Source organism: Eretmochelys imbricata, chromosome 21 (assembly GCF_965152235.1).
Source record: "Eretmochelys imbricata isolate rEreImb1 chromosome 21, rEreImb1.hap1, whole genome shotgun sequence".
In the NCBI taxonomy this organism is placed as follows: Eukaryota; Metazoa; Chordata; order Testudines; family Cheloniidae; genus Eretmochelys; species Eretmochelys imbricata.
Window position 1 is genome coordinate 12,484,918 of NC_135592.1, and position 13,568 is coordinate 12,498,485.

The following is a 13,568-nucleotide window of genomic DNA, read 5'->3' on the forward strand; positions in this document are numbered from 1 at the left end:
CTGCATGAGCAATAGAAAAAGAAAGCTAGACCCCATCCTGCACCTGAGTCCGCACAGAGCCCAGTTTAAGACCATGGGGATTTGCATGGGGGCAGGGCTCCAATTGCAGCATCAGAGCCCTTGTGAGCATTTGGCTCTCATGCAATAGCATGCTGGATTGCAAAACACGACAGCAATATGCTGAAAGGCCAAAAACAAAAAACCTAAATATTTGCCTTCAAATTTTGTTCCTTAATTAGATTACTTCTGCTGACACCAGGTTTGCTGGAAATTTTGTATTTTGGTACAATACTGAAATTTTGGACCTTCGTTGCCTGAGGGTACCCCCTTTAAGGGATCACTTCCCTCCCACCCCAGAGCTGCAGTGCAAACACTTGCAGGTTGGTTTGTTATTGCACTAAGGCCAAGGCCTTTTCTCTGCTCCGCACTTCTCATTTTTCCACAGTTGGAGCGCAGCAGGGCTAAGAAGGGAACTAGGACACCCAGCAGCTGGTGCAAGGGCACATGGGCTCCCTGACTGGGATTTGCAGCAAAGGGGCAGGGTGCCCTGGGAATCCGTCTGTACCTCCACTGGCCCAGGTGCACTTGGGCCATCAGGCTCACCCCTCTGCCCTGCCCCCAGCACCTTCACCCCTCCCCCACCCAGGCGCTTCCCGCTTTCTCTCCTCCCCCTTCACTATCCCCATTGCCCTCCCTTGCCCCCTCCAGTAACCCCACCCCTCTGATGCCCCCTTCCCTCCTGCCTCTCTCCATGTCTCTTTACCACCATCCTCGCTCCTGTCCCATCCCCCTTCCTGCACCATTACCCCTCCCCTCTGCCCCATCCCTCCTCCTGCCCCAGTACCCCTCCCCTCTGCCCCATCCCTCCTCGTACCCCTCCCCTCTGCCCCATCCCTCCTCCTGCCCCAGTACCCCTCCCCTCTGCCCCTTCCCCCTCCTGCCCCAGTACCCCTCCCCTCTGCCCCATCCCCCCTCCTGCCCCAGTACCCCTCCCCTCTGCCCCATCCCCCCTCCTGCCCCAGTACCCCTCCCCTCTGCCTCCTGACCCCGCCCGGGGCGCTCCCCTTCTGCCCCCCATGGCCCCGTGACCCCTCACCCCATCCACGCTCAGGCCCGGGTGCTCCTGCCTCCGCCCGGCTGCGGGGACCCGCCCAGCGCTTCCTGCTTCCTGCTGCCGAGGCCGCCGATTGGCCGGGACTCGGGCGCGAGGAGCTGCGCAGCGCCGCCAAGGCTGCCCCGCCCCCAGGGCTCCAGGGCCCCGCCCCCACTGCGCCCTCAGCCCCGCCCCCACCGCGCCTCCCGGCCTCTGCCCCGCCCCCACCACGCCGCACTTGCCCTGGCCCCACTGCTGGCCCCGACCCCTGCGTCGCCCCAGCGCCCCCCCCGCGCCCCTTAGTCCCACCCCTACCACACCCAGGCCCTCGCCCCACTGCCCCCTCTCGCCCCACTGCACCGCGCCCCGCGACACCCCTTCCCCACCGCGCCCTCTGCCCCACTGCACCCCTCGCCCTACTGCGCCTTCTGCCTCTATGCGCTGCACCCCATCCCGCCGTGCCCCTCTGCCCCGCCCCACACCACCCCCGGCCTCACCTCCACCACATCTCACCCGCCCCGCTGCCTCCCCACCCCCTGCCCGGCCACCCACAGCCACCCACCCTCTGCCAGCCACTCGCTGCGCTGCCCACCCCCTTGCCAGTTGCCCTGTCACCCACCCGTCTCCCACCTGTCTGCTCTGCGGGGCTGGTACCGCACCCCCGGGCTTGACCCGGTTTCCGTGATCTACAGGGTTGAGGGTTTGGTTCAATGGCTCTCAGCCCCCCCACTATTGTCCCAGCCCCTCTGCTGCTCTGCCACCCACAGCGCCCCCCACCTAGGTGCTGCCCAGCTGCCTTGGCCACCCACAGCACTCCCTGATTTGCTCTAAGTGCCCTTGCAGGGCCTACCTTCCTTTGCCAAGACTCATCCACAGCTTTGTCAACATGTCCACAGTCACCCTACAGCCTCACCCACTTTCCTCCTGTGCCTTGGCTTTGTCCACACACCGTCTCCCTCCGTAGCGTCTGGCTTCCGCTGCTTAAAGCTGTTACCTCGTTGGCTTCATACAGTTAACAGGAGTGTGGCCAGTGTCTGTTGCTTCTGGCCCATGGCAGTACATTACGCTGAGTGAAACTGAGCAGTCGCTTGCTTCCTTAGTCAGCTTTTGCACCTCTCTGCTGGCAGTGCCCTATGAAAAGTAAGCCCCCTCCTCATTTTTATGTTCAGCCGTGCCCAAACTGTACGAGGCACCGGACAGATTATACAGGACCAGTCCCTGTTGTGATGTGCTTATGGTCGATAGTAAACAACACAGATTCATAGATACTAAGGTCAGAAGGGACCATTATGATCATCTAGTCTGACCTCCTGCACCACTCAGGCCACAGAATCTCACCCACCCACTCCTGCGAAAAACCTCTCACCTATGTCCGAGCTATTGAAGTCCTCAAATCATGGTTTAAAGACTTCAAGGAACAGAGAATCCTCCAGCAAGTGACCAGTGCCCCATGCTACAGAGGAAGGTGAAAAACCTCCAGGGCCTCTTCCAATCTGCCCTGGAGGAAAATTCCTTCCCGACCCCAAATATGGCGATCAACTAAACCCTGAGCATATGGACAAGATTCACCGGCCAGATACTACAGAAAATTCTTTCCTGGGTAAAATTCTTTCCATCGTCCTCAATAGTTAACAATGTTTGTGGAATACCTTCATCACCGGCAGTCCACCCATTTCACGGCGGATAAGACACTTGTTTCAAGAGTTGAAGAATGAACAAATCTAAAATGTTGACATCATTCAAACACATGGGAAAGCCAAGCAGGGCAGTGCCCGTTAATACTATGTGGGGGCATCTGACCAGTACAGACTCTGTGTTTCTGTACAGAGACTGGTCTCAATGACTTCCGGTGGCAATGAGAAAGTATTTCCTTTTATCGGTTTTTAATTTTCCCCTTTTTAAACTGTAGCTTACGGAGAAAGCAGAGGACTCCCTGCGTCCAATGGATAGGGTACTGGACTGGCATTCAGAAAAGCTTGATTCTAATTCTCAGCTGTGCTGCTGGCCTGCTGGGTGTTCTTGCGCAAGTCATTTCATGGCTGTGTGCCTCAGTTTCCCCATCTGTGAAGTGGGCGTAATGATACTGACCTCTTTTGTAAAGCACTGTGAGATTTATAGATGAAAAGTGCTAGTTATTCTGCTTCATTTGGTGCATATTTTATATGCCAATAAGAGTAAATAATAATCCCTTAAACGATGAAAACAGAGAGAATTGGAGAAGTGGCTTTTGGAGACCGAATAGTTGTGCATTTGAACTTTTCTACAATGTTGTTAAAATGTGTCATGAGCTAAGTGCTTGTTCAGTCCAGTTGTGCTCCGCTATTAGGAGCAGCCCGCAAAGTGGTATGGCTGCGGGCACTCAGCTGGTTTGTGGTTGTTTACTAAGATTCTGTCATGCTCTGAAATGGAATTTAATTTTGAAAATTTCTCTGTTACTGGTGAAGTGCTTATAGTAATTCTGAAAGATTTAAAGAGACACAGCTTAAAAAATCAATCATATAGTACAAACAAATAAAATGTCTTTTCCTATGATATTACTATGACCGTGGACCCTGATCCTCCAAACACACATATGCATCACTTTATTTGAGTAGTCCGTTTGACTTCAGTGACTCATGTGTATGTGTTTGCATGATCCAGGCCTTATTTAAAAGTGAAAGAAATGTTAAAATGCAACATACTTGGCATTACTTCTGCTCGTTGTTAACTTTCTTGCATTTCTGTCAGCTTGGAGAATGAAAAATCAATTTGACTTTTGTTTATATTGTAAACAATTCAGTTTTGCTTTCCGGTTTAGGGCTGCAATGTTTTGAAAGTTTGCTAACACATCAGGGGGAGGGATTTTGTTTAAAAATATCTCTTTTTATCAGAATTAATGCCATTGGAGATAAAGTAGTACCATTTTTCTGTGTATGATGTCTTATAAAAGTTTGGCTTTACAGATCTACATTTTGAGCCAAATTCAGGTTATCAGCATCTCTTATACAGCTCAAATATTATGCAGTTGGAATGCATTGTTGTATTTACTACCATCTAATGGAAGAACTGAGGAAAAGCAGCTTTAACTAATTTAATCTTCTTTTGTAGGCAAATAAAGCTGTTTGCTGACCGACTGAAGCAGGAAAAGCGCCATCTTCCGTACATAATCCAAACAAGATTTAGGGTAAGAGAAACCTCTTGTGGGCAGCTTTTGTCTACGTACAGCTGCATGAAGTGAACAGGCGGTCTGGTTTGGCTGATGGACATAGCGATTTTGTTACTTTCATTGTTGATCAGAATTTCAAATGAATTTGGGTTTATACTGTTCAAGGACTTTTAAAATAGAAATAGTACAGATTGGCCCAAATTAAACCTGGATCTGAAGACCCCAGAATATTGCATCCAGAGCTAGAACGGAACTGTGCCGTTAGAGTCTCTCTTTAGTGAATATGTTCCAAAGGCTGATCCTAGTACTAGATAGAATAATATCATTTTATAGTGAAGTGTGATAAGAGAGGCTAGCCTAGAAGAAGAACTATGTAAATTGGATTAAGAAAATACAGTCCTTTTATTATTAGGGCTAAGGGACAGTTGTCTGGCATTAACAGTAAAGGCAACAGAATGCCTCTGTAAGGAAAGGAGTTAGGGCATTAGCCTGGGATTTGAGGTACCTGAGCTCATTTTCCTTCCTCAGCCACAGGTTTTCTGTGTGACCTTGGTCAAGTCCCTTGGGCTCAGATCCTCAAAGTTGTATAGGCATCTAGCTCCCATTGAAATCAACAGGAATTAGGCACCTAAATACCTTTGAGGGTCTGGGCTTTAGTCTCTCTGTGCCTCAGTTCCACATCTGTACAATGGGGCTAATAGCAGTGCCCTGCCTTACAGGTTGCGACGAGGTTAGTCCATTAAAGAGTGTGAATTGCCCAGATACAGCACAAATGCAGGTAGAGTTTAGTGCCACCTAAACAGGAATAGGAATATACCACTTTGGTCAGAGATGAGACAAGCTATGTAAATAAAAGGTTGTTAGAATTGAATAGCAGACCGAGGGCTCAAAGGCAGCCATTGAAGGAATTTGGTATGTGACAGGAAGTGAAAACAGTCAACTCCATTCAGTGTGAATTTAAACTGGTGCATACAATGGAAAAGGGAGGGCTATAACTTCTGATTAGAAGAGAGATTGTTAAAGTCTCGATAATGTTGAGAAAACAGATTATTCAGCCAACGACTTTGCAGGAGGTTCACCCCTTTGCTGTAATAAGTGTCAGGAGACAGGTAAACCTGACATACACAGAGTGTTTTGGTGATTCAGGGGAGATGGAGTTTTGAAATGTTGCAATGCTAACAGAGAGAGACAGCTGGTCAGTGAGACACTGAAACACCTGAGCTCTGACATTGTAAGATGTGATCCTTTGTCTTAATTACAAGATCCTGCCGAACCTGGCTAACCTTTGTTACCCAAACTAGCACTGGTTACAATCTGATACCATTTGTTAATGTGTGATCAGTGGCTCTCTCCATTTGCTAACCAGCTTTGCTTTCTTTGAGATCTTTTTGGTCTTGGTCTATTCTTAGAATATTCACAGTTGTCCTGTAATGTAACTATATTGGTCATTTTCCCCAACTGTAAGCAACAAATGGACAATTCCATTCTGTTAGATCCCTAAACACCCTCTGCCTTTCTGTGAAAGAGCCCCAGCTCCCTTCACTACATTTCAGTAGCTTTGCACAGAACTGACATCACCAATTTGTGTGATAGCATTATGAATAACACACACAAATAAAAAAGAAGCAGAACCATAAATAAGTTAAAATACGCTTTTATTTATAGTGTAGAGACTCATCATGTCTCTACGTTTGGACAGCACCTGGCAAAATGGGGGCCCTGACCTGGCTGAGGCCTCTGGGATATAAATGTTAAATAACACTGATGATGATAATAATTGGCCCCAAACCCATCCAAGCTATTGTTTCCAAGTCTGATACACTGAGATTTTTCAACAAAAATATTTAAATAAATCCCACTGAAGTGCTAGAGGTTACACAAATCCCCCAGCAATATTTAACGCTGCTCTACAATAACACTTAGCTCTTATACACTTAGACCCAGATCTGCAAAGGTACGTAGGCACATGATTCTGAGCTAGGATCTGGTCCTTAACTGTTTGCATCCTTAGCTCTCAAAAGCACAATTATCTACATGATAATTGTAGATTAAACTGTAATTTAAACCGGAATACTAATATTTCTGGTGCTTGTGTCACTCCCAAGTTAATAAGCACAAAATGCACTTAAAAAAAAAAAGCAATTGCATTTGTAAAAAGCTTGCAAAACCTTGCTTTCCCTATACCCAGAATTGTTCTAAGGCAGTGGTTCTCAAACTGCCTTTTTCGCGGACCACTTGAAAATTGCCGAGGGTCTCGGTGGACCACTTAATGATCTTTCCAAATATTGTTTGTACCGTTAGCTAACTATTGTAAAGTGCTTTGGATAAAAGCACTATATTAAAAAAAAACATAATAATAATTAACTTTTTTTGTTCTACAAATAAAAGCACACAACTCATATTTTAATACCAGTAGTCTTACCTTTCTAATGTGATGGATGTGCCCTCTCTCCCCTGCTGCGGCAGTCCCCGAGCTGGGGCTGGGAAGGAGCGGGGGTCTCCCCCGCTGCAGCAGCCACTAAACTGGGGCTGGGAAGGAGGGAGGTCTCTCCCTCGCTCCCCCGCTGCAACAGCCCGCGAGCTGGGGCTGGGAAGGAGGGGGGTCTCTCCCTGGCAGCCACAGCCCTGGAGCTGGGGAAAGTCGCCTCTTTCTCTGGCCACTGCAGCCCTGCACATCCCAAATTCCCTCCCCCCTTCTCACCCCACTGCCCCCTCCCACCTACCCCTTATTCCTCCCAAGGCCACCACCTCACCTTACATGTGCGTCTTCTCCAGGGTCCAGGCACCTAATTAGTGTAGCCACCCCTGCACGGCTCCACTAATTAGGTGGGTGGCCCTTCATTCTCTTGTGTACGGCTACCCAGGCATATACCTTAGAGGGAACTATCTGTGGACCACCTGAATGGAGCTCGCAGACCACTGGTGGTCTGCGGACCACAGTTTGAGAACCTCTGTTCTAGTGCAACAAACCATTACCCTGGAGGTTGTTCCATTGCTCAAACTACCCTCCATTGTTTTTTTTAATCACAATTTTAGTAGCCATTTTTGTAGGGATCCTTTATTGACGACTGGTGTAGTACAGTATGAGACGTAGGCAGGGGCAAAGCTAGATATTATAAACAGGAAGACACTTCAAACTGATGACATACTTTATAAAGTGCAATCGGAAAAATGACTGTAAAAATGAGATTGAGGCATATTGTGTATTCTTTCTGAATTGAATCTGGATCAGATTTTCTCAGTTTACACATTCTGAGTGAAATTCACCACTGTGCAGAGGCGCCTGCACTACTTAAACCCAATTGTGAGATCTCCTGCGATACATTCATAGGCCTTGCGCAGGCCCCCTGCACAAGAGTGAATGTCACCCTCCGAGAGGATTTTTCTGTCTGCTGGCTGCAAAACTCACTCTGAGATCTGAAAATCCGGCGGGGCTCTTTCCGCTTCTTGCATCAGTGGCAGCAGTGGAGGAGCACTGGTCTGATCTCTGAGTGAAAGAAATAACGTTTGCCCACTCATGTTGTAGGCCCAGACACACTGTGGGGATAGGCAATCAGAGAAACAGATTTGCTACGAATGAGACAGATTGCAACTCACGCCCTCATAACGGCGTTTGTTCTGCAACGCTGAAGGGGAATCTGTCGAGTCAGACCTGAGGAGCAGAGATGAAGGTTAAGAGAGGGCCATTTTTATGCTTTCAAGGCTGTATATTTTAATCAAAGCACCGAGTTTCTTAATCATCTGCAACAACCTCTTTTCTTCTTCGGTGGCACTGGTACCTCCACCATCTCAGCTTTTAATCTGTCTTCGTGAGTTTTCAGTGACCTGGCAGGATAAACATGAAACAAATTAGCCAGGTAATTGCCCTGCTGTTTGGAATCTACATCATCATCTGTGGTGGAAAGCTCTAGTAAAGGGCAGGGCTGGGATGTTCAAAGGGTCTGAAAAGAGTTGCATGCCTAACTCCCACAGCAATTCAATGGAATTTGGGCACCTATTCCTTTAGGCTCCATTGAAAATTCCAACCTCAATCAAGCCACAGTCAAAACAAACCTGCTTACGTCAGTCAACCCATAGGGGAGTTAAGCAACATCCTGAGGACTGGAGCCCAGGTTGCGAGCGGTCTCCAGGCAAAACAGTAAATATCTATCTAAAAAAAACCATAACCTACCTCACAACAATGTTGTAAGGATGAATTGGGTTATAAAACACCCTGGAAGTGCTAAGTATTGTATAAAAATTTGTCTTTATTTGGATATGGGCATTAAGTATGGTAAGCATTGTCAGTTTTGCGGTTCACTCGGTTGACAGTGTGTCTGATCTGTTAATTAGTTTTGTGTGGTTTAGCCATTACATCAGATATGAATAAAACAAAGAAAAAAAAAACAGCAGGTAGAATGATGCCTGGCTTGTTGCTTCCAGCTAGCTACCTACTATCTGCACAGCACCCCAGGAGAAGGAGAAATAGCTAAGGTCCTTGGTGCCCTCAGGTTGTGTTATTCTGTGATTGGGAGAAGGGATTGGATTGGCAGCATCTGGAAGTCACACTGGATGTTTTTAGTGGGGAAACATAAAGTGTAAGTGGATCTGGGCCTGGTATGCCCTTTTCCATTCTTTCTTCCAACAATCTGTTCTAGGCACAAAACCATACTCCTGATGGTTTTTTTAACCCACTTTTACAGGGCTGAATGTTTGAGGTGCATCCTGACATTGCAGTGAAGAATCCATTTAGGGCCATTTATGTGGGAGACGAAACTTTATCAGAGGGTGGGCCAGGAGGGTGGAATGAACTGCCCTATGAACTAAATACCATCACAAACCTCGCTACCTTCCACACCAAGTGTAAGGTGCACTTCTCTGAGTTTGTCTTCTCCAACATAAACACAGATCAACATATATATTTGAGGAAAAAACAACTCCCCCTGCCAAAACAAGCCACGCCACTGCACGTGCTTTTCTGCTTGGGGAGAGGATGAGAGAACAAACAAGTGACTGATGTTAGTCACGTTGCTTAATACATGACTGGAAAGTGCTCTGATACTGCACAGTATAAGAACCTGTCTCAGCTAGAACAAGACTCTGATCGTTGCACCTGTGGCTGGATCCTCAGCTGTGGTAAACTGGTGTAGCTCCAGTTTGGACAGGCCCTGGATGGGCACATAGGAACTGCGTACATTATCTATGGAGCACGGAGATATACAGCTTTCAGCTGCAGGGGTCATGTCAGCATGCAAAGCTGAAGAAGAGCAGTGGAAATCGGGACCCAAGATGTTAATTCAGGACAGTCAACAATCCCACGGCACACTGCTCACCTGGCTAAGTCAATCATGGATTCGGAGACTTTGTGGCCTGACGCGGCACTGCATTCATAAAACAAGAGCTCACACTCCTGGAAGACACAAGAGGGCACACACAAATGCAGTCCCTTCCAGAACTGTTTGGTAGGTTCAAGCCATAGATTGCATAGATTTAAAACAGGTCGAGCACAAGTGTTGTGATTTTTCCCAGATAATCCTCAAACAACAAAAGATGGGGGAGTTGGTGCATTTGGAGCAATGATATCATGGTTTGTTTAGGATTGGGAAAACAAAGCACGAGGGACTAATTATGCAAGGAAAGGTGGTGATCTGTTGGAAATGCATAGCCCAGAGTGTGTCCTTGCTGCTAAGGCACAGAATTCATATGTGAATAAAATTGTGCATTGTAATTATTAAGTTATAGGAATGTTGAGAATGAAATCCAGTGCTAGTCTTTAACAGCAAGGGAAATCCTGGCATGCTGTAGACATACACAGAGGCAGCATTGCCTAGTGGATTGAACACAGAGTTGGCAGCTAGAATGTTCTCTTTCTGGCTCTGCTAGTGACTTGCCGTGTGTCCTTGGGGAAGTCACTTCATCTCTCTCTGTCCTGGGTTCTGTAAAATGGGGAGGACGATACTTGTCTGTCTAACAGACCATTACAAGAATCAGTGCTTGGACACATAAAGCATCTTTCAAAAGGGATGAGTCAGTAATTACTTTATGCTTTTATTATTTACATAGTGCTGGAGAGGTGCCTGCATGTTACGGTACAGATAGGCCCAGATCTTCAATGCAGGAGCCTAACTCCCACTGAAATCAATGGGAAATACACACCTAAATACCTTTGAGGATCTGAGCCAGATTCCCTGCCTCAAAAACCTTACAGCCTGAGGCCCTGATCCTGTAACCTGTTCTGCTGGAGTTCAGTGCAGGACGGCCAGGGAATAGCTTGCCGGATCACAGTCTGAGTTAAAACAAGGCCAGCAGGAGAAGACAAAAAACACAAGGAGCGGGCGGGTGCAAGAAAGCAAAATATGGTTCTGTGGTCATTTCCTGGCAATTAATGACCAGTCGACGAGTTCGGGGCTTTCTGCTTTGCCTCAGGTCGTCAACTCCCATGCCAGTCGTTAATGGAAGGAAATGCCTATCCTGTCAGTCATCATGGCTTAATTAAAGTCTTGGTTTTGCTTTATTCTTTTAAACCGCCTCCCAACTAAGGATGGTGAAAGAATTTAAACTGATGGCAAACTCCAATAGATCTGTGCACATACCTTAGCCAAGCGTCCACCCTCTTCAGTAGATACCTGTCTTTCTGCTGCACAGTCTGATTTGTTACCAAGTAGAAGGATGACAATTCCATCTCCTGCTCCTTCCTGTGAAGCAGGACAGGTGGGGTGAAATCCTGGCCCCAGTGAAGTCAGTGGGAGTTTTGCCATTGACCATAATGGGATCTGCAGTTTCTTCAAATCATAACCCTACACAGCTTCTGAACACATCAGGGCAAAGACTAGCCTAACCCCACTGACCGGCATGGATTTGGTCCATCGGGGTCTGGGTTTACATGATAGAGCCTCTCTTCCAGAAAGGCATCTGGTCTTGATTTGAAGCCACGGAGAGACGGAGAATCCGCCACTTCCCTTGGAAGTTTCTTGCAATAGTTTCAGCCGACCCCAGAGTTAGGTTGAAAAATTAATTAAAAAATTTAACAAAAAAACTGCCTTTGTTTCCATTCCTCAGGGTTCAAAGCTGATCCATTTTCTTTTAAAAAAAAAAATTTTTTTTTGAAGTTTTTTAAATAAAAAATCACTACGGAAATCATTTTCAGAATCCTTCAGTTCCCCCAAATCAAAACAAAAAAGACTTGACAGCCATTTTGACAATGTTTTCAGTAATCAACATCAGGAAAATATTGTGCAAAATATGGAAAAATGAACTTGTATTGCAAAATAAATAAATTAATGATAGAATAAATGCTATTAATTAACATAAGAACAGCCACACTGGGTCAGACCAAAGCTCCCAGTATCCTGTCTTAAACAGTGGCCAATGCCAGTGGCCAATTAAAAAAAAAAAAAAATCTGAAAAGCTTCCACCTGCTCCAATTATAGCCAGCGCATGTATGAGATCCAAAATCAAGGCTGTGACCGTTCATGGTTATTAAAGAACCCATGAGACTTTTCCCTACACAAGAATAAGGGTGTTAGTGATGTAGTTCTACAGGGAATTCTTAAAGCACCCATCTTGGCAGCCACTGCATCATCTCCATAAGAGATAAGGCCAATTTGGCCCTCATATTTATGTAGGTGCCTGCAGCTGACTTCAGTGGGAACTGTGGGTGTGTGGTCAAGGGCAAAATTTGGCCCATATTGATGTAACAAGAAATGGAGTACTTGTGGCACCTTAGAGACTAACCAATTTATTTGAGCATGAGCTTTCGTGAGCTACAGCTCACTTCATCAGATGCATACCGTGGAAACTGCAGCAGACTTTATATATACACAGAGAATATGAAACAATACCTCCTCCCACCCCACTGTCCTGCTGGTAATAGCTTATCTAAAGTAATCGTCAGGTTAGGCCATTTCCAGCACAAATCCAGGTTTTCTCACCCTCCACCCCCCCACACAAATTCACTCTCCTGCTGGTGATAGCCCATCCAAAGTGACAACTCTTTACACAATGTGCATGATAATGAAGTTAGGCCATTTCCTGCACAAATCCAGGTTCTCTCACTCCCTCACCCCCCTCCAAAAACCCACCCCCATACACACACAGACTCACTCTCCTGCTGGTAATAGCTCGTCCAAACTGACCACTCTCCAAGTTTAAATCCAAGTTAAACCAGAACATCTGGGGGGGGGGGGGTAGGAAAAAACAAGAGGAAATAGGCTACCTTGCATAATGACTTAGCCACTCCCAGTCTCTATTTAAGCCTAAATTAATAGTATCCAATTTGCAAATGAATTCCAATTCAGCAGTTTCTCGCTGGAGTCTGGATTTGAAGTTTTTTTGTTTTAAGATAGCGACCTTCATGTCTGTGATTGCGTGACCAGAGAGATTGAAGTGTTCTCCGACTGGTTTATGAATGTTATAATTCTTGACATCTGATTTGTGTCCATTTATTCTTTTACGTAGAGACTGTCCAGTTTGACCAATGTACATGGCAGAGGGGCATTGCTGGCACATGATGGCATAAATCACATTGGTGGATGTGCAGGTGAACGAGCCTCTGATAGTGTGGCTGATGTTATTAGGCCCTGTGATGGTGTCCCCTGAATAGATATGTGGGCACAATTGGCAACGGGCTTTGTTGCAAGGATAAGTTCCTGGGTTAGTGGTTCTGTTGTGTGGTATGTGGTTGTTGGTGAGTATTTGCTTCAGGTTGCGGGGCTGTCTGTAGGCAAGGACTGGCCTGTCTCCCAAGATTTGTGAGAGTGTTGGGTCATCCTTTAGGATAGGTTGTAGATCCTTAATAATGCGTTGGAGGGGTTTTAGTTGGGGGCTGAAGAGTTGTCACTTTGGATGGGCTATCACCAGCAGGAGAGTGAATTTGTGTGGGGGGGTGGAGGGTGAGAAAACCTGGATTTGTGCTGGAAATGGCCTAACCTGACGATTACTTTAGATAAGCTATTACCAGCAGGACAGTGGGGTGGGAGGAGGTATTGTTTCATATTCTCTGTGTATATATAAAGTCTGCTGCAGTTTCCACAGTATGCATCTGATGAAGTGAGCTATAGCTCACGAAAGCTCATGCTCAAATAAATTGGTTAGTCTCTAAGGTGCCACAAGTACTCCATTTCTTTTTGCGAATACAGACTAACACGGCTGTTACTCTGAAACCTGTCATTGATGTAACAGTTTCGCTTAGTGGCTAGAGCTCTGTACTGAGACTCAAGAGACCTGGGTTCTATTCCAGGCTCTGGCCTGCTGGGTGACCTTTTCCCCTCTCTGTGCCTCAGTTTCCTCATCTGTGAAATGGGGATAATAATACTGACTTCCTATGTAAAGCACTTTGTCATCTGTGGATGA

At 46.5% G+C, this 13,568-nt stretch overlaps 2 protein-coding genes across 6 annotated transcripts in view; both read right to left on the reverse strand.

Moving 5' to 3' along the window:
• The window catches only part of C21H6orf89 (chromosome 21 C6orf89 homolog), a 33,641-nt gene extending 32,465 nt beyond the window's left edge, over positions 1–1,176 (reverse strand). Inside the window, exon 1 of one of the 2 annotated variants that reach the window (XM_077839211.1) lies at positions 1,097–1,176. In XM_077839211.1, the coding sequence (XP_077695337.1) occupies positions 1,097–1,101 (5 nt within the window). In that variant the 5' untranslated portion in view covers positions 1,102–1,176. The remainder of the gene's footprint in view (positions 1–1,096) is intronic. The other variant, XM_077839212.1, reaches the window with a different exon arrangement.
• Positions 1,177–6,978: 5,802 nt separating this feature from the next.
• The window catches only part of RAB44 (RAB44, member RAS oncogene family), a 29,221-nt gene continuing 22,631 nt past the window's right edge, over positions 6,979–13,568 (reverse strand). For 2 of the 4 annotated variants that reach the window (XM_077839428.1, XM_077839426.1), the window contains 5 exons: positions 10,811–10,912; positions 9,551–9,627; positions 7,990–8,063; positions 7,836–7,890; positions 6,979–7,725 (listed from right to left, as the gene is read on the reverse strand). In XM_077839428.1, coding sequence (XP_077695554.1) covers positions 7,644–7,725; positions 7,836–7,890; positions 7,990–8,063; positions 9,551–9,627; positions 10,811–10,912 — 390 coding nt within the window. In that variant the 3' untranslated portion in view covers positions 6,979–7,643. Of the gene's footprint in view, positions 8,064–9,550; positions 9,628–10,810; positions 10,913–13,568 lie in introns of all 4 variants that reach the window. The other 2 variants (XM_077839427.1, XM_077839429.1) reach the window with 2 other exon arrangements.